General features: G+C 36.6%; 1 protein-coding gene across 9 annotated transcripts in view; it reads right to left on the minus strand.

Moving 5' to 3' along the window:
- LOC124949497 (irregular chiasm C-roughest protein-like) overlaps window positions 1-21874 on the minus strand; it is a 132840-nt gene that overhangs the window by 30825 nt on the left and 80141 nt on the right. For 4 of the 9 annotated variants that reach the window (XM_047494637.1, XM_047494636.1, XM_047494635.1 and 1 more), the window contains 2 exons: window positions 15652-16112; window positions 162-394 (listed from right to left, as the gene is read on the minus strand). In XM_047494637.1, coding sequence (XP_047350593.1) covers window positions 162-394; window positions 15652-16112 — 694 coding nt within the window. Of the gene's footprint in view, window positions 1-161; window positions 395-15651; window positions 16113-16559; window positions 16612-18213; window positions 18417-18887; window positions 19170-21874 lie in introns of those variants that run through there. The other 5 variants (XM_047494638.1, XM_047494633.1, XM_047494634.1 and 2 more) reach the window with 5 other exon arrangements.

Genomic DNA, 21874 nt, shown 5'->3' on the forward strand with positions numbered 1-21874 from the left:
TATATATATATATAATAATATATAATCAAAATATATAATACAAATGTATATACACACACGCACACACACACACATATATATATATATATATTTTCTCTCAATTTCCTCGAACTTTTCTTATCTCAAATAACGATCCATTATTTATCAATGTTCGATCTTACCTCTGCCGGTGGTTTTCCAGCAACACTAACGCACTCGATTACGAGCTCTCGATCTTCAGTCGTCACGAGAAAGTCCCCCTGAAGGATCTTTGGTGGTTCAGGCGGCACCAACACACTCAAACGAGCAAATCTCGATCGTAAGGCTGGTTGACCGTCGTTCGTCGGCGAGGCCTGGCACTGATAAACGCCATCATCCTCAAGCTCAACCGGATATATGTGCAATGAAAAATCACCTGGAATTAAAATTTCACTGCTTGAGTATAATTTGTGGATTGTATCTTAGGTATAGGATTGGTGGGGCGGGGCGGGGTGGGGGAAAAGGAACAAAAAACAAAAAGAAAAGAAAAATTATGAACGATAGAGGATTCTTAATTCGATCGTGAGAGATCGATAAGAGCGTAGATGAAAACTTTACGATAGATTAAAAGAAGAAAAAAGCGGGGAAGAGAGAGGAGTATTTTTATTTGAAAATCTCGGCGCATGTACGTACGTGTAAGCTGCCAAGTGCAAGAGAGTTTCTGTTATATATATGTATATATATATATATATATATATACATACATATATACGTGTGATAGATGAATTAAAGTGTCCGCTAGTACTAACGCAGAAGGTTTCGAACAAGTTAACAGCCAACGGCTTGTGCCAACAACCCTGGTTGGTAAAAGCTCTGTCTCTGTCTCTCTCTCTCTCTCGCTTTTTCTCTCTTTCTCGTTTCCTCTACTTCGCTCGTCGAATCGCGAGAACGCATTTGAGCGACGTCTCGATGGCAAAGGATCACGCTGGAATAAATTCGTCTCGATGCTCGGTTTACTGTTTTTCCAGGTTTCATTCGATCGTTCGAATTCCTCACCCCGAAGGCTGAAAACCGGCTGAAAACCGGCTGAAACTATGCTCTCGAAGAGAAACCGAAAGTAAACAGAGTAGAATCAATGAAAAATGTGCAAAAAATAAATAAATAAAAAAGCAAAAAAAAAGAAAAAAGAAGGAGAAAAAAAAGAAAGAAAAAGAAAATTGCCTGAAACATTATGTATGTACTTGTCTCTCTCTCTCTCTCTCTCTCTCTCTCTCTCTCTCTCTCTCTCTTTGTTCTCTTTCTGTTATGCAGCGATTTCCGCTTCACCATTCACGACGAAGAATAATTCTTGCAATAAATTGCACCCTTAACGATGCCATACTACGTGGTGCATCGAAACGATCCTTTTGGTTCACGTTCGATAAAACGTACGCGTCGTGTGCTCGTAATGCCATTCGATCCATTATTGTACGGGCTTTCTCTATAACGAGAGAATTTAATCGTCGATCGTACGTTACACGATCCGGGGAATCCGAACGGATCGTTAAATAATCCGTACCTCGCCTAAGCTTTGAATGCGATTTGTAAGAGAAACAACTTCTCGAACCGATTACCAGCATTATGTTCTTATAGGAATTTGTTCTTTTATTTGAACGATTAACTAAACGGCACAATTATTGATAAATTTGTTAAAATGATTAGAAACAAATCGAAAATAAATTTATTACTTTAGATTAGAAAAAAGAGAAAAAAAAAAGAAAGGAAAGAAAACAAAAAAGAAAAAATGCCGTGGCAGCTGATAATTTGTTCTATCGATTGGACTCCTTTTTTTTTTTTTTTTTTTTTTTTTTTTTTTTTTTTTTTTTTCCATTGCTGCATATGCGTACGTAAATTTCAATGAAAAAAAGGAACGATCAAAATTGACACTCACAGGTCGCATCTTTACATTTACATTTGTGCGAAAACTATGGAGGTTTGAACGATCGAGTAACTCGTAACAACCGGTATTACGCGGGACAGCTATTAGCCCTTCTCTAGTCAAGTACAACGAACGAACTTTCAAAACACTCTAGCACTCGAGTTCGCGTTTCCGTAGCGAGCTGCGATAATTAACTTTCGCGCGAAACGTGCTCGCCCCGCTTTCCATTCCTCTCCCCCTCGTCCCTCCCTGTTCTCTTTACCTTTCCTACCTCTCCACGTGAAATCTTTTTAACGAATATATAACATACCTCTATATATATATATATATATATATATATATATCTATGTTAGTAAAAGCAATTCGAGGAAACTATTAGACTTGAAAGAGAATAGCCCGTGTATAAAATAGTCCGATGATAACGATACTTAAACGTTTCAATAGTCGACACTTAAGGTTAGAGAAAGTTTTCACGTAGAAAGACATCATCATGATCGATAAGGAAACAAAGCCAGATGAATGAATAAAGAGAGATAGAGAGGGAGAGAGAGAGAGAGAGAGAGAGAGAGAGAGAGGGCAAAGAGAAGTTCCTTTGGGAAGTAAAGATGTAAGACAACGAGAGAAATAGAGATAGAGATAGTCTGTATAGGCAAACAACGCATCGCGAAAATTTACCTCTGGAACATCGTGTCGCACGATCACGAACGTTTGTAATTAATTTTAATTAGTTGATCCATCTAACGAGTAGTCTAGTGTAAACGGTCGTGATTAATTATAATTTGTTCGAAGAAAGATCGGTCCTAAACTCTAGAGACCAATCTACCTATACGTTTCTCTATATGAACGTTTATGTATCTATGCAACCCCTTTGGAATTATAACGGATGGTACTCGACATCTTTTCGGTTTAATTATCGACACAATGAAATTGACGACGAATGCATTTACCCTTCGAGATATTCGCTAACGAAATTAACGTAATACCTCCTTCCTTGCAGCGTAATACATCTTCTCTTATAGCTTTGTATATGGTCTTACTTAGTTCATATATATGTATATATATATATATATATATATATATATATATATATATATATATAAAATATACATACACGTACACATTTATGTACGTATCAAATAGATACTAGAAATATCGTTTAGATGGGCTTGGGTTGTACATGTGCGAATACGTGCGTTTCAGAACACACAGGTGAATTTGGTGCATATAACTTATGCGGGTACTCAAGTTTCCACGTTGGAAAAGGCCAGACATTTTATGCTTGAAAGAACGTAAAACTGGAAAAGTTTGAAAACGCTCGCTCTGTACGTATACGAAGTATGTAGAGAGAGAGAGAGAGAGATAGAGAGAGAGAGAGGGAGAGAGAGAGAGAGAAAGTAGACGATTCTACATAGCGAGTTTTCTCTTACTTTTTTTTTCTCTAGTTTGCTTGGATTCGTCGCTACATTTTGTCTCTCTATCTTCCATTCTTTCTTTCTTTCTTTCTTTCTTTCTTTCTTTCTTTCTTTCTTTTTCCCTTTCGTTTTTCTATTCTCTCTTTATATCCCATTTTTGCATTCATACGAAAATACGTTTGTGTTTGAGGTTTCATCGACGTTCTAGAAAATTTCTATGATTCTCAAAGTTAATGTACACAATGAAAATACAATTATTCTGATACTTAGAATTTCAACATTTTCGTATAGCTTATAATTATGAACATTTTATAAAGTATCTATGAACCTTTATGGATAATTGTATCGAATGAATATCTATGATTTATTTATTTATTTTGATAATTAAGATTTGCAAATTTTGACATAGTACGTCATTATATTTCATTAATCGAATATATACATAATGTGATGTTAAGAAAATGACGATATATAGTATAAATGATCGCGTTAGGATTAGTCAAGTTCGTTGAGCCGCGAATAAACGCGTTATGGATAGCCGGTCGGTACGCCGACACGGATTTGCACGATTAAAACGAATATTCCATGCACGAGAGCATAGCGAGCGTGTCAACCCGCGCTATTATCGACATTATTATTTCGGCTAATTGGATCGCAATTTCCGTTACATCCGACAACGCGCATCCCGAATTATGCGTTAGTCGCATGCTTATATTCGCATGCGCATGCTCCTAGGGACTTGTTCGCTAAAGCTTTGTGAAGGCTTCGCGAATCGAGCGAGAAACCGCAACGAGCGTTAAGAGGCGGAAAACGTATTTTAACGAATTTCCTCGCGTCCGAACACAATCGCGTTAAATGGAATTTTAAATGACACCGACGATTAAATGGCTAGAAAGAGTGAAAGAGAGGAAGAGAGAGAGAGAGAGAGAGAGAGAGAGAAAGAGAGAATGGGAGAGGGAATGGAACGACTTTATACAAACATTCGGCCGAATAGAAACGTCCGACGTTTCCGGACGATGTGATATTTTCTTTTAGAAAAGAATTAATCATCGTCTTTCACGTCACAAATTTTCTTTCCCATTTATCAGAATTCTGTTGCTACTTATAAATAAAAAAAAAAATAAAAAATAAAAAAATAAAAAAAAATAAAAAAAAAAAAAGAAAGAAAGAAAGAAAGAAAGAAAGAAAAAAAAAGGGAAAAGGAAAATGCCATTCGTACTTTTCTACATAATATCTACTTTACACATAATATCTTTTATAATCTAATTGACATGAAATTAATTATTGTTTAACGTAACCTATCGGACGAATTTTTCGGAGTGTAATGATCGCTGGTATTTGCTCAGGGTCATATCCTTCCGATTCGTAAGCGTGCTAATTGGAAACGTGGCTCTAGTTGCAAACTGCAACGACCCTCGATTGTTTCGGCCTACAACCGGATAAACGATGGCTGTACAGTGTACAAGCAAGAGCGGGTCGCATGAACGACCTTTATTGCGATCCTAAATCAACTAAATGTCCATGATACAGTGAGTAGCCTCGTTTCGTACGAGCCGATCATAGTTACGTGTCAACCATGACGAGATATTTTGTACTTTTCGTCTTATAATTTGCTTTTTCTCTTTTCTTTTTTTTTTATTAATTTTTCTTTCTTTTCTTTTCTTTTTTTTTCTTTTTTTTCTTTTGAAGAAGAAGAAGAAGAAGAAGAAGAAGAAGAAGAAGAAGTATCCTCTTCTTTACATTGTATATAAATATTGTTAAATTGTTTCAACTTAACAATTTTATTTGCAAGTTTGCAAGCACAAAATTATACGTATTTCAAAGTTTTAATGAACGAATAAAAATTGATCTAATTCGAATAATCTCTAAATCAGTATCATCCTATTCTAAATAACGCTTTAAGACTATCTACTGCATCTAAAGTACACGACGGTTATTCGATAGTGTACACGAATTAACTGGTCTCTATTTGCCGAGTAAACTTGTCAGTCGAGTCTCTCGTTAACAGTAACTTTAATCCATAATTACAGCGTATTAAGATGCCGATCCAACTCGTCCGCTATGGGAGCAAATTCGAATCATATTTCGCGGTTGATATCCGTTGCACAAAGGACGTAAATTTTCAATCTGACATCAACGTTCTATTAACTTACTACTTGTTCTTACTCAGAATATTACTTTTTCGCATATATATATATATATATATATATATATATACATATATAAAGAAACGTATATTTATGTAAATGAATACATATATATTATCAATATATACTTATATACAAGCTCGTAATTCAACAAGATAGAATCAGGATGCCTTTAAAAGCCTGTTACCTATATGAATCGATTAATTTTCTCTTTTTTTTCTTTCATTCATTTCCCCCCTCTCCTCCTCTCTCTCTCTCTCTCTCTCTCTCTTTTTACCTTTTTTGTTCAAAATATCTACACATATATTCATGCATGCAATCCAATCGAATACGAGATTCGAACAAAACATATTTTTTTTAGTTGTTACAATAAACAAACGTGTCACCAAAGATAAAACAAAATCGTGGCAATCGATTCGATAGAATATTTCCCTTGATTCTTACATTTCGACCAATCGATTTACAACCGTATCTCGTATTACCGCGTGAATATACGCGTAATCAGTTATCCGAATAGTAATAGTCTGCGTGCACGCTAGCAGAGCTAGCTAGCTCTTTATCGCGATACTAAATCAGTGAACCGTCGATAACGCGGAGATGATCCTTTAGCGTAAGGTGGTCTCTCATATTAATGTTAGTTTCCTCTGAAGAGAAAGAGAGAGAGAGAAAGAGAGAGAGAGAGAGAGAGAAAGCTAGAGAGGTAGGTATGTAATAGCAACCATAACTCTATGCCGAAATTAGTAACGGTTAGGCCTACAAACGGCTTGTAGGCAAGCGAATGGTCGACCAGACGAGCCAGCTATGACATTAATCGCATCTGTAAATTTCACGAAAGCACGGTCGGCATAGTTGTGTACTTGCTTCGAGCCGCGATCAGTGTTGCCCATTCGTGAAGCTTTGACATAAAGCTCGTATATATACATACCGATCATTTAAATAATACCATTCGACTGTCATGATTATATTTATGAATGTAAAGATAAGTTTCTCTTTTCTTTTCTTCTACTTTCTTTTTCCTTTTTTTTTTTTCTTTTTTTTTCTTTTTTTCTTTCTTTTTCTTCTTCTTTTTCTTTTTCTCTTCTTCTTTTTTTTCTTTTCCTTTTTTTTTTCTCTCTCTCCCTTATTTCTCTTCGATACTATATATCCCGTACATTCAAGGACCTACTTGCTTTATTTAAAATAATAAAAAAGAAATGTAAAAGCATTTCGCTATATAAGAAATTTGCATGGAACCATGACTTGTGAGCTGGCAAATAGATTGATCGAATGTGTCCGTTGTCAGTAATACGATCAAGGTAACGCGCGAGCAACATTAAACGAGATTACTTTTTCCTCCCCTTTCATCCTCTCACTTTCTCTATAACCAACATCTACTGCTACTTCTTTCATTAAAATTTTTCTATTTTCAAATTCATTTTGTACGAAATATCCTTGGAAGTTTAAATATAAAAGAAAAAACGAAACGAGAGAGAGAGAGAGAGAGAGAGAGAGAGGGAAAACAAAAAAAAAGAGAGAAAGAAAAGCGGTCAAACGAATAAAATCCGTTTTCGAGACGATGAATAAAAGATGATACGACAGCAACGACGACGACGACGACGACGACGATGATGACGATGTGGTAGTGGTGATGCTGTAGTTCGCATCGTCGAGCTGATTCGCTGATTCGTATTCATAAAATCGTATTCATAAAATATGTAAAATATCGCTTTTTGTTTCATTTTAATCGAATCGAATTGGTACACGTACCAGTCTAGTAAATAAGAGAATCTTAATCTTCCATTATAATTTTCTTAATGGACGAATAAGAGTGTCAAGAATTTTGTTTCTTTCTATTTTTCTTCTTCTTTTTCTTTTTTGTTTTATTATTATTATTATTATCATTAATCGCGCTACATTATTAATTGTAATATTTAATCAGGCCGTTGTAATTATTCGTTCGATTGCGTTTCAACAACGATAACGATCAATGTATCCCCGACATGCTATCCCTCAGCAAGCTATCGAATGGTAGCACAGGGTGTTCTAAGGTCAGAGCGATTGCCAATTAACGTTCGACTCGATACTCGATCAACGACGACCAAGGACCGACGGTGTCGACGTTCGACGAGGAATATCGCGACGATGACGACGATGACGACGACGACGACGACGACGACGACGACGACGACGACGACTACGACGACGACGACGATGATGACGACGACGAGTACAAGTACGAGGATGAGGATGACTATGACTACTACTACTACTAATACTAGTACTAGCACTACTATTACTAGTTGGTACTTTACACATACTATGAAAGCAACGCGTGCACGTGGCCTGAATTGCAAATCTCAATTTGTCGCGTGGCACTGCAAGCGTGCGCTAGCTCGCTTCATCAGCATATGCATAAGGCAAGATTTTCGGTAAAATTGCTTCAGACTGGGCTATAAAATTAACGCTCATATTTTCGAAAGAAAGAAAAAGAGGTGGGAGAGAGAGAGAGAGAGAGAGAGAGAGAGAGAGAGAGAGAGAGAAACAGAATTAGAAAAGCATAGATGGAGAAAAGAAGAGGTTTAGAGAAAGCGATAGGGTAAAGATAGAAAGAGATGACAAGAGGGCTTCGTTACGCGTTCGTCGGTTCACACACGAGAATATCTCGGTCACGTAGACTCCTCTTAATTGGCACAATCGCTAGAGCTTTTGGCGATTCGTTTTTCACGCTTCGCGCATTCGACTTTAACGACCGGTCTTTGGCTCTCAGGATTAATCGCGACGCCGTCTGCTTTTTTCCATTTTTTTTTCTTTCTCTCTCTTTCTCTCTCTCTCTCTCTCTCTCTCTCTCTCTCTCTTTCTCTGTCTGTCCCTCTCTTTCTCTCTCTTTGCTTTCGCCTTTCTAACCGACTACGCAGTACTCCGAACGTCACCCTTTTTTTTTTTTAGTTTGTCTTTTTATTTCTCTCTTTCTCTCTTTCTCTTGATCCTCCTCCGCCATAAATTCGCTTCTCGAATCTCCGTCAACGTAATACGATATCGATCTGCACCGAACTGCCGGACATTGATTAAATAAAGCCATGAAATAAAACGCCTTCGGGCTTTTTATTTAGATTGCGAACGTTTCGATGGAATCGAAAACTCAATGAAACCTTCGCGTCGATCTCATCGTCAGTGAGAACAGTTTTGCGATTCGTCGAGCTCGAAGCACTTCGATCGGCGCCTCGTTTAACCGGCTTTGTATATCCGAGAGATTAGAACGAACTTTGCGATAAATCTTCTCGCTTCTATCCTGTCGTTGGGCAAATTTATAGACCGATTCACTGTTGGATACCCTTTCGAGAGTTCATTATGATCCCTCGTGATCTATATCTTTGTCTATCTCTATCTCTATCTCTCTCTCTCTCTCTCTCTCTCTCTCTCTCTCTCTCTCTCTCTCTCTCTCTTTAACTCTGTCGTTCTCTTTCAATCTTTCTCTCTCACATACAGTATATCTACGAATTAAAACGTCGATTTATACGTTACGATGGACATCGAATCGAGTGTCGGATCGATCAGTGAACTAACTCCAAATGAAAGAGACAAATATCAGCTGGTACGTCGAGCGAGAGAGAGAGAGAGAGAGAGAGAGAGAGAGAGAGAGAGAGAGAGAGGGGTGAAAAAGAAAAAAAATCAAATAGAGAGAGAGAGAGAGAGAGATTTTTGGATAGAGAAGGAAAAGTGCGCCGACCGTTAAAAATTCGTGCGCGTATATAGTTGGCTGAGTTGCGTATCTTTCTCTCTCTTTTTCTCTCTCTATTAAAAATCGCTCTTCCGCGATGCTGCTCCTTTTACGGTGTAATATAGGAATCGTAGACATCGCGACGTTCTCGTCGGTAATAACGGCGAAAGAAAAAAAGGAGAGAGGGAGAGAGAGAGAGAGGGAGAGAGAAAAGAGAGAAAAGAAGTAAAGGAAAAAAAGAAATAAAATGGAAGAAAAAGAGAGGGAAAAAAACAATGAAGCAGAGAGCTTGATGAAGAGTCACAGTCCGATCTATTGTCGAAATGCATTTTCTAGAACAGATCGTTGAAAGGTGATCTCTCATGGAATTAAAAAGCTACTCGTTCTCGAGATAGTTTCGAAACAATGCATCTGTTATCATTATCAAATTAATTAAACAGGCGTGAGAAAAAGAGAGAGAGAGAGAGAGAAATTTATAAACTTTTCTTATGATTAAAAAATAATACAAAAAGGAAGGGAAAAAAAAAGTAATATAATAAATATATCCAACGAGTCTTGATAAAACGATTGTTGCAATTACTATTGTAGAATTCGGTGGTAGAGAGACGTGAGATCTATGTCCACGGGAAACGGCGAAGCGAGGAGAATCGTAGAAGATCTATCTTGGCCGAGGTCGAAAAGCGAGAGTATGTACGTATGTATAGATGTGAGTGCTACTGCAGTATCCGTGCATACTGAAATATTGGCCCGCTTGCGGCTCGCTGGCGGTACGGAAGATTCGTGAGTCGCTCTCCGCACATCCTCTATTCGCTCTCTCTCTCTCTCTCTCTCTCTCTCTCTCTCCCTCTCGTTTACTCGGTCGTTCCTTGCACACACTCCGTAGTCCTATTGATCTATGGCAGAACCATTAACCACCGAAGCGTGCGCCAAATGTTTCGGAACTAATTTAAAGTTCGGGCAAGCCTTCCAAGGCAACGGTATCGTCATCCTTTTGAAGACTACCAAGCAAAGCATATACGTGTGAAAGCGTCGATTAAGATCCATCGAAGACACGCATAGTATATTAGTAATAATAATAATAGTATTAATATTATATATTGTATTTATTAACATTCAACAATTTCATTCTCAACAATTTTTTTCATTTGCTCTTCGTACTTTTCTCATTCTTTATTATACTTATTATAAGCTGGATGCGATAAGAAGAACAAAAAAGAAAAAAAGAAAGGAAAAAAAAAAGGGAAGAACAGAAGAACAGAAGAATAAGAAGTTATATTCCGCGATTCCTTCTATTTTACTGGACTTCTTCTTCTTCTTCTTCTTCTTCTTTGTCCTTTCTCTAATCTAAAAGAAGTCTGATTGCAATAACTGTGATAAAAGAAGAATCTTTTCTTTCTTACTATTTTATTTATTTTATATCAATGCGCTTATTATTATAATATGTAATAAGATTTCTCTCCTACTTTCTATATATATATATATATATATATATATATATATATATATATATATAAACGATATATTTAGAAATAATAACAATAGCTCGTTCTATTCTTCTTTTCTATATATTTTTCTTTAATCTTCTATTCTTTATACCTTTCTTCTTTAACTTTGTCGCTAGGTTGACCGTTTTAGAGATGATGCCCTTTTACCTAGTCGTTCGGAGAACCTACCCGTAGAAATGGACGATATAACTCAAGACCAAGAGAGAAATTTAATCTCAACCGTATTGTAAGCTTACAACGCTATTGTTGCGAAAAAATGATGAGTCGAAAGATTCGAAAAAGCGTTCAAGCAAGGAAGAGTGCCGTGTTTTTATGCGAATTTATACGATTTCCTCGGCATTGTCCGTCGAGTATCTTACGATTTACGATCTCGAGTGTCATCGATTTATCCTCTTTTCATCTCTCCTCCTATCTCTCTCGCTCTCTCGCTCTCTCTCTCTCCCCCTTCAATTTCTAAACTATGAGAAGAGAATGGAACGAGAGAGTAACCGCTCTATTACGTTGTCGAATATAATTTCTATCGTGGAAAATTAAATGTTCGTTGACGTTCCGGCAAGCAAGTAAAATGGCCAACCAAGCTTGCGGCGTGAAACGCTTTTTCTGCTAAATTTCTCTAACGCTTTTATGTACTCTGATACACGGTTAATTCACACTGCGTTTATCGATTGGATTGAATGTTCATGATAAATTTTTAAAGTATAATTAAAGAGTAATTATCAAAGATCCCCGAGATATTTTATTGACTCATTTCGACGTTCATAGATACCGTTTTCCTGATTGACCGTACCGTGTAGACATTTTTCGAGTGTTCTCTCGACGTGGTAACTTGTTCTCAAATATTTGCTCCAATCGTATGCATACATATGTACATACGTTTCTATCTCCCTTCTCTCTCTCTCTCTCTCTCTCTCTCTCTCTCTCTCTCTCATATCGATGCTATTTGGAATTCACCTACGAAGTTGCACAAAACGTTGTGAACTTTGCCGAGCTCTGGAAACTCATTTGCACGATGTTGGAAAACTATAGGAATAATATTTCAAAGCTACGAAGTATAATGTGGAACATTGGTTCTGGGGACATCGAGAACTGTGCCGCGAATTATCAGTTAAATTATCGATGGCTTTCCAGCTCCGATATTTAATGCTATTGATTAAACATTGCGTACGTTGTTTCGAAGGTTATTCAAATTCACTGATATATCGGCCATATTATTTCGTCCGCCAATGTTTTTATATATGTATATAAATATATATATATATATATATATATATATATATAAATATATATATACGTATATATTAACTACGTGGATCAAGCAATAATAATAATTATGAAATCGATATATCGTTAACAGATTCCAACTAAATCTTATTTATTAGTAAGTAACCAAATAACTATTCACCAAATTGAAAATGGCGTCGAAAAATTTGAGCCTTATCGTTTCCGAAAGCAGTCTGATATTATATAAGTCTGTGTGATTGCACCATACGATTTGTACGATGCAAACGTGCCAGAGAGAGAGAGAGAGAGAGAAAGAGAGAAAATATCGATATAGGATACTATCGAATCGGTCTATCGCCTCACGAGGCTAATCCTCACGGCCTGGAATAGCTGAAAAACAAATAGAAACGACGAGTCATGTGCGATCGACGAAAACTCCGATATCGCCTGTAGCACATATTCTACAACGAGCAGTACTGTGCAAAGCGTTACTGCTACCACCTCTGCATGTCTCTCTATCTCTCTTTTCTTTTCTCTCTCTCACTTTCTCTCTCTCTTTCTCTCTCTCTCCCTCTCTCTTTTTCTCTCTCTCTCTCTCTCTCTATTCTTTTTCTTCTTTACATAGCTTTTATTGGGAAATAGAACGAATCGAACGTTTCACGTTTTTTCTTTTTTCCTTTGATGATATTTTCTTTAAAAATTGTTACCACTTTTTTCTTTGATTAATCGTAATCGTAGAATTTGGAAAGTTTGAAAATTTTGATATAGTAAATGTTCAAAGGTTGGTTAACACTTACGATGTCTTAGTTGTGGTTTCTAGCGTGGTGAAACAGGTTTACTCTCTTTCAAAAGCTTCCCTATCGATAGAACTCAAACTTTAATGTACCTTTACGATGTTAAACCTTATCATTAGTCAAAGATCTTAACTTTGTGAACCACGAGAATTTTTATTTTTATTTTTTATTAGTCCAATTGACTCTGTCCACCATCTCGACTCTTTCAATGACGAATTAATGAAAACGTGGTACGAAAAAATCGTACAATTGCTCGGTACGGAGTCGTACCAAATTGGATTAAATTTCAAATTGCTCGTGATTGATGCTATTTAAAGTCATAATTCTGCATGTAAAATCGTCCTTCCTATATGCCGAAATGAAATTTTATCGTGTCGTTCCGATCGCATTGCCGAATAACATATCATTTAAGCCAGAGTCAAATATAGAATTATCTGCGGAAAGCGCAGTTAATTACGCGTAATTGGAAAGCAATTAAGTTACAATTCAAGCAATCACTTCGATCGAGGACTACGTAAACCGTACATGCACGTGTTAGTGCATATCAAAGGAAGCCACGAAATTTTGAAGCTTGTGTTACGCATTAATGTAAGTCGGAAGCATTAAACGTTCGTTCTATCACGCGGCTCGATCATACGCGAATTATATCATATCTTGAATGCGCGCAATACATTTATTCATTTAAACGTTCGGAATATATCGAAAATATCTATTTCAATTTTTAATTTTCGTTTATTAAATCAACTATTTATCTCTAAAGTTATATCGATCTATCAATTAAGAAGAAGAAAATTTAATTAAGTAAATTTAACTTCTGTAAAAAAAAAAAAAAAAAAGAAAAAGAAAGAAAGAAAAAAGAGAAAGAAAGAAAAAAAGAAAGAAAAACTTAACGTATAAATATTTTCACAGAAAAATCCAATAGTATCGAATTTATCTTTATTTATTCAGATTTATATCCTTCTCTCTATGACGACTAATTTTTATTTTCTAAGAAATTCTATGGGTCAACTGAGTCGTATATCATTTCAAGAAATTATACGTCAGAGTTTGATAAAACTTTTTTACATATGCAAACATATATAATAAGCATGAGCGTATCTATGTCAAAGAGAATTTAGACAAAATTTATTCGACGATCATTCTTTTCACTCGAAATAATTAACATTTGTTTAATATGACGTATCAACGGAATTCGAAACTAAATGGTGCCTGTTTTAAAAAGAATTTAAGAATTTAAAATATTCGATATAAAGATAATTAATGATGTTATACTTGTATAACTATATACATGCAAATCTACATATATAAATTTTCGTGTTTCTCTGATTTCAAAATGGCCGATCGCATAATTCAACGATTTCGACATATAATCCTTTTTAATCCTAGACTCGGTAGAAATCTCTGGAGTATCTAGCTACATAGTTATCTCAGTTGCTGTCTCTGAATTCGAATGACGTTAACCTATATATCATATAATATGGATATTACGTGTTCGTTAATTATCTACGTGTCACGCGAACAATTCGAGATGCTTGGACGAAGATAACGACACACGCTTACTTATCGTTTCGCTTTTACAACGTCGTAGAGAAGTTGAATTTGAAAACTTGAAGACTTCTTAATCGATTCAAAGAGTCGTTCGAGCGAAAATTCGCGTCCTTTGCTAAGTAACGATAGCAAGTACGCTTCCAACGAAAAGTTTATAAGATTAATTGAGATTTTGACGTTGTACGAATATCAGGGTAGGTAAAAGGAAACGATTTCTAAGACTGCTAAATTATGGAAAATGGTTGATCTTCAAGGATCTAATAATACTTTTCTTATTTCATCACGGGAAAAACGAACACAATAATTCGACGTAGGAATATCAAATATCATCCTAATCATCTCTTCTTTTATTATCGATACATGTGCATATAACATTGTCATATAACTTTTCGATTCGAAACGTTCCTTCGAGAGTATAACGTATGTAACGATTTAAACGAAATTGGCTCGGCAATCAAGTCTTAAAGGGAAAAGAAAAAAGAAAAAAAAAAAAAAAAGAATACAAGAAAACGAATCGTGCTAGATTCGATTGGCTTACGAAACGAGCACAACGATGGTAAACGACATAAAATATTTTGTTGCGGCTCCGCCGCGACGAGGACACGCACGATGACTTCGATTGGATTCTTTCGGTGAAGAAAGAAAAAAAGAAAGAACAGAATGAGAGCAAGTGGGAGAGAGAGAGAGAGAGAGAGAGAAAGAGAGAGAGAGAGAGAAAGAGAGAGAGAGAAATGAGACCACGGCACGCCGCAGGAAATTGAATTTCGCCGTGAAGACAAGTGGTCGGTTGTTCGTCGAAAAGCAGTGGGAACAGTTTTAATAAAATCGTATTCTCGTTGGTTAAAAGAAGGAGGGAATGAGTTCGTCGATCGGTAAATACATAGACGACTCATACAATCAGATATGGAAAGAGAGAAAGAGAGAAATAGATAGATAGATAGATAGACAGACAGACAGATAGATAGATAGATAGATAGATAGATAGAGATAGATAGATAGAGAGAGAGAGAGAGAGAAAGAGGAAGATAGAAACAAAAACAAAGAGAGAAAGAGGGGTGACAAAAGTTTACTTTTTCCAACGCGAGATCGTTCGTTCTTTGACGAGCAAACGAAACGCTGCTACCGCGGACTTGTAATTAATTTCATTCGAGCGAGATATACGAGAAAGAGAACGGGAACGTAACTACGAAAGCTTCTACCACTACTATATAGAACGAACTATTATTCAGACTGGAGAATCGATAAAAGTATGTTAACGATGTCCCTCGCGATCTCGTCTAGTTTATTTTTCTTTATTCTCGCTTTTCTGACTGTCAATGAAAGCGAGCCAAGAGAATGAATCAGCAAATAGAAATAGAATAGAGAGAGAGAAAGAGAAATAGATCGAAAAAGAGAGAGAGAGAGAGAGAGAGAATTTTCGTCAAGATAAATAGAATTCTCAAAAGACTCACCCTCTTCGTCGCTACCGATCATAGCGTAACGTTCGTATCCAGTGAGATTTCTAACAGCACCAAGCCCAAAATCGTCCTTCGTCCATTGAATCGGTCCCTTTTGATCAAGAACTCGGCAAGGAAGCGTTACTCTACTACCGACCACCGCGGTTTGATCCATTGGCTCGATGGCGAATCGTTGATAAACTACTTCCGTCGTTGTAATCGGCTTTAACGTCGACACAGCCGACGAGGAGGAGGACGACGAGGACGACGATGACAAGGATGAGGATGATGACGACGACGACGACGACGAGGACGAGGAGGAGGACGATGACGAAGACGAAGAGGAGGAAGAGGAGGAGGAGGAGGAGGACGCGTTTGTCATGTTCGTACCCTCTATGCTCCTCGCTTCCATTGTTAGTAACAGTGTAAGGCAGATTACGATCGACCTCGTTCTTGATCCTGTCCTCGACCTGGAGCTGAAAGCAAAAAGGAAAATAACGATGAGGCGTTAGCGATACGAAAAGAAAAACGAGCGGTCCTTCGACTCGTTTGCAGAGTCAAAGAAAGTATATATACGCGCGCGCGCGCGCGCGCGTGTGTGTGTGTGTGTGTGTTAGAAAGAAAAGAGAGAGAGAGAGAGAGAGAGAGAGAGAGATGTCGATGGGAATGGCGAGCAAACCTGTTGAGACGGAATACTTTTTAAAAATTCATCATCGCGAAGAAGTCAAACGTTTCTCGGCAAGTTCTCGGCTCTATTCAAGAGAAACGAATGAAATGCAACTACATTATAACAGGTAGCGAGACATTTAAATAAGAACGCCTGGCTGTTTTTCATTGCTTATGAATTGTGTGCAAAAGTATTTCTTTATAAAAAGGAACAAACAGCATAAAAGATTATTAAAGTTTCCTTTTGTTAAACTTACAAAATTGCTCCATTTTTTCCAGGTTTCTTCTTTTTTTTTTTTTCTTTTTCCATTTCTTTTTCTTTCCCCCTTTTTTTCTTATTACATAAATGTACCCTCCTTTAATATACAAATTTATTTACCTTTCTTCTTTTTTTTTTGTTTTTTTTTTTTTTTTCAAATTCGTTTACGTACATTTTTTTCAAGTTAAATTTTTTTAATGACCTCGCCGAGAACGTTGGACGCTTTCCTGCGTCCATTTACCTTCGAACCATACTTAATTTATCTTTATAGTCCCGTCGGATTCGAAAACGAAGTTACGGCCAAAAGAGCGAACCTCTCGTAAAATGGACGATAAAAGTATTGCCGTTTTGCAATTTATTACTACGTTCGGTGTTACTGCTTTATATGAGGCGGGACGTGTATATATGTGTTCATGAATACAAATACATATGCATATCCATGAGAGTGTCTACACAAAGAGCAACTCTTTCGTTATTCATTCGTCGATTATTACATCAAATAAGCCATAAGGACAAAGTTGCGATGCTAATAATCGATCGTTCATTCATTTCAACTAACAGTTTTATATCGATTCCTCCTTGATTGTTTTTTTCTTCCCCCTTCTTTCTCTCTTTTTTCTTTTTTTTTCTCTTTTCTTTTTTTTCTCTTTTTTTTTCCTCTCTCTTTTTTTTTTTTTTTTTTTTTTTTTTTGTCGTTGTTTTTCATTCAACATCCAATCGATCATAGTCGCACCCGTGACGCTTCCATTTCTTTCCTATCTCTCTTCGTAGCATTTCAAAGGGCACTCCTATTTCTTCTCCTATGTTCATACTAAACAGGAAAACGAAATGGAGAAATTTCCAAGCGTGTTATCTCAAGAGTACAATTTCGAAATCGACTTTTCTAGTTTTATATTTCAATCTTTCTTGTAAGGTAGCACACCGTGAAATAGGAATAAGAACATTGAAAAGATAATGATAAGAAGAAGAAAAAAAACGTGAATAGGGAAGGTGACACCATAAAGAAGAAAAAACAGAGAATTTGTCGTCTAATTACGCCAGATAATTACAGTCTTTCCAAAGTGATCCTTTTTCCGAAAGTCGTTCCCCTTATTATCGTCCGATCTCGACATTTTCCGGATGGAAACGTTTTTGTCCGTAATGGAAAAGAAGAAAAAGAAAGAGCGAAGAGAGAGAGAGAGAGAGAGAGAGAGAGAAAGTGAGATAACAAGAAGTAGAAAAAGATAGGTAGAAAAGGATAGAGAAAGGACGTTGTTGGTCACGAAATAATTTCTTGATTTCTTCATTGGGCACTCAATTAACCTCCGTTCCCTCCATTTATATTCAAATCAGTCCTCATCTGTCTTCATATCTGTTCTCGATCTAATAACTGAAGAGTAGTCAAGGGAAAGATTTTTTTTTCTCTTTCTTCTCCCTCTCTCTCTTTCTCTCTCTCTCTCCCTCACTTTATCTATCTCTTTTCCTTTTTCTTAGACCGACATCTTTCCTAATAGAAATGAAATGATCGATCTAATCGACGATTATACAACACAAAAGCTTTTCATTTCTATCGTACATATATAGACGCTTGATAAAACACAAAGATCCTTCGTTGTTATTTCGTACAGTAACCATCTTAAACGTGGGAGTAATCAAAAGAGCAAAGAACTTACATGCTCCTTTTTTTTTCTTTAGCCATCTTTGATCTCACGTTCACTCGACAAGGAGTTTCGTTCGATGAGCTTAGACGGAAGCTCGTTTCTTGGAAGGGAAGCTGCAACGGTAAAGCGGTAAACCGACCTTCTTCTTGCTTGTCCCGTCTCGTTGCTGGATCCCAAATAAAATGAGAGAGAGAGAGAGAGAGAGAGAGAGAGAGAAAGGGAGGATGTCGTAAGATACTCGTACGACATCGTTCCCGACTGTTTCTTACAAGCTCAATAGGATAATAACCTCGACGAGTGACTGCTGGTAGAACGGTTTGAATGGAATGAAGAAATAACGAGTGTAATAATAATTGCGCTTGTGCCATGGTATTATAATACCACTTGTATCTGTATATGTATGTATATATATATATATATATATATATATATATACAGGTTTATATATATATAGAATGTATATATATATAGGATGTTCCTAAAATGTTTGAGGTTAAATGTTGGTAATCGATAAAAATAAATAGCTTTCTTCTTTTACTTCTTCTTCTTCTTTTCATTCTTTTTTTCTTTCTTTTTTTTTTTCTTTTTGTTGCTTTCAATGTTCTTCATAACGTTGAATATTTTACTAACACTCTATAGGTTGTATTAATGCAAGTAAAGAGAGTAAAGAATTTTTGTAGACTTACATGAGAAAAAATGGTCTTTGAAGGTAGACGTTTAACATAGGTCTTCGGCGGTCGTGTCGTGGGTTAACCTCTAACTGACCTTCCATAAACATGGAAATCAGTCTACCGTTTTGCAAGCGTATCGTTGTTAAAGCCGTAGCTTATATAGCCACGATATATCACGAAAGCGAAGCGTTCGCGTCCAACGCGCTCCAGATATTAACTGTGTTGTTCGGCCGAGCTACTTGCACGAATGACCCAGCCGTTTTGCATCCAGAGAAGATTATGTTTCGATGTGTATAAGAGAAATGATAAGTGAAGATGAAAACCTCGGTAAATGAGCAAGTACGCAAGTCCTTTAGGTAGGATCAAAACTTTTCGATGTTTACACATATGTTATATTTAGGTATATATATATATATATATATATATATATATATATATATATGTATATGAGTGTGTGTGTGAGTATGTAGGAACTTTTATACTCACAGTGCGTCTATGAATATAGATGTATTCACATATGTGTAAATGTATAAATGAGTATGAAATGTATCCATACATTTCATACATATATATATATATACATATATATATATTTATATATATATATATATACATATGTATGCATAAATATTCGTAATATGAATATTTCTAAGCGTATACATCTACATACGTATGTATTTCATACGAATGTATTCCATACGAAAATGGATGACTGGAAGCAGATCCGAAGTTTATGGATCGTCCCATGGGATATATATCCCATGACAGAAAGTATAGGCACGATACAGCAGCAACCTCTCTTGGTGTTTCGTAACGTCCCTATTGGATCGGATTTCGAAGTAAAACGTTCGTCCTTTCTTTTTAAAGAACATAATCTCCAACACTACTCTAACGAGTGAACCCCTCTTTCCTTTTAAAAACGTACGCAGATGTCAGAAAAGAAAAAAACAAAAAAAAAAAAAAGAAAAAGGACAAACAAAAAGGAGAAAAAAAAAATTAGAAGAACGTAGCGATACTTTTTTAACGACTTCCCTCGATCTACGATCTCGTAATTCATCGACAACCGGCCAGATCGACGACGAAGGTTCGTATTACAATGTCGCGCTCGTAGCGCTTCCTGGAACGAAGAAGCCGCTGTGTATCCCTCGGTGTCGTCGTTCGGGGGTTAAAAAAAAAAAAAGAAACAACAGGAAAAATAAAAGGAGTAAAGGTAGAGAAAGAGGAAGATATATATATATATATATATATATATATATATACAGAGAGAGAGAGAGAGAGAGAGAGAGAGAGAGAAAAAATTGCCATTGTATCCGATAACGAATTTCCGTAGCGTATAGCGCGCGGTATGTATCGGATTTATGGCGGTTTCGCTTCCGCTTTATATTCCAACTTGGATACAAGCCATTTCGAGTTTTCCTATAAGAGCAAAGTTTCATAGTATAGAGAAAAGATCTTTTTTTCTCCCCCCCCCCCCGCCCTCTTTTTTTCTTTTCGAATCTACCGTTAGAACAACTATTTTTCGATCATCACTGGCTTATTTCTGAAGTCTTATTCGAATGACGTAGTTACACAAAAATTTATTCAAAGAACTTAAAAATATCCGACTTCCGTTCGAAATTTCAAATAAGAAAATTCATATATTATCAACTAAATATTTTATATATACCGTTGGCGAAGAAGATAATTTGGTAGATCGAAATTGAGAACGAAAAAGCAACAAAATTAGAACTGAGATATTTTTCATTGTACAGAATGACTGAAATGAAAGAGAAATATAGAAAGATAAAGGGAGATAGATAGATAGATAGATAGATACATAGATAAACAGGAGAGAGAGAGAGAGAGAGAGAGAGAGAGAGAGAGAAAGAGGGAAAGAGAGGGAGGAAGAGAGGTCAAGCGTGATATTTAATTTGGTTTTTGTGAGGCTAACTGATGGTTTTATCGCATTGTTTACGAGAGAAGGAAGGAAGAGTGGGGAAGAATGGAGAATGGCTTGCATGAAAATGTCACGCGTGCGACGTCAATGGATCCAATCAGGTTCTCTTGTTTTTTATCAATCGTGATAGAGAGAGAGAGAGAGTGAGAGTGAGAGAGAGCGTTGGAATTTCGTAGGGTACAATGACGTAATGGCGGGTGCGAGTAAACGCACGAACGAGAGCCTCCTCTTTCCAATGACGTCTACGCGTGCGTCGAGTGTTCTCTCTCTTTTATTCTCTTTCTCTCTCTCTCTCTCTCTCTCTCTCTCTCTCTCTGTTTCACACTTACTCTTTCACATGCATAGATCATGTGCTCTCGCTCACCGATAAAATAGCGCGACGCGGGCAGAAGCGTGCGATAATTAATTGCCATGCTGTTCCAACAATTAATCCCGAATGTCGCGACAATTATCGGCTAGAACTCATGGTAATGTTTAAATTTAAATGAGATCGTTGATCGGTACTTCAGTAGGAAGGATTGAGAGAGAAAGAGATAGAAAGTGAAAAAGATAGACAAGGGGGAAAGATAAAGAGCAAATAGATATATCACCGTACATTATTTTTACCTATTTGCAGCTTATTTGTATCGAATTAATTCGATTTTCTTTAGAATATTTGACGGCAAACGTTTCTTTCCGATGAAATAATAAAAAGTTATTTTCCGTGAACTTTTATCGATAGAAATTAATCGATCGAAGACGATTATTAATATATCTCCGTGGTTAAACGATAAAAATGGAATTTTAATTACGCGATGATTTTATATGAGACGAAAGGGATGCTTTTCGCATTGAGACCACTCTAAAAGCAACTGAGGATCTTGTCTACTGAAAAAGAGAGACAAAGAGAAGGACAGACTAGATGGAAAGAGAGACAGAGAAAGAGAGAGAGAGAGAGAGAGAGAAAGAAAGAAATAATGGCAGACAGAGACGACAAGGCCGTACGTTTTTCGTGAAACATAGAAGCCAAATGTAAAGTGTACGAGGGTTGGCTGAAACTAAGCGAAAGCTTCACAAAGGACTTTGT

This window comes from Vespa velutina, chromosome 5 (assembly GCF_912470025.1).
Source record: "Vespa velutina chromosome 5, iVesVel2.1, whole genome shotgun sequence".
Classification (NCBI taxonomy): Eukaryota; Metazoa; Arthropoda; class Insecta; order Hymenoptera; family Vespidae; genus Vespa; species Vespa velutina.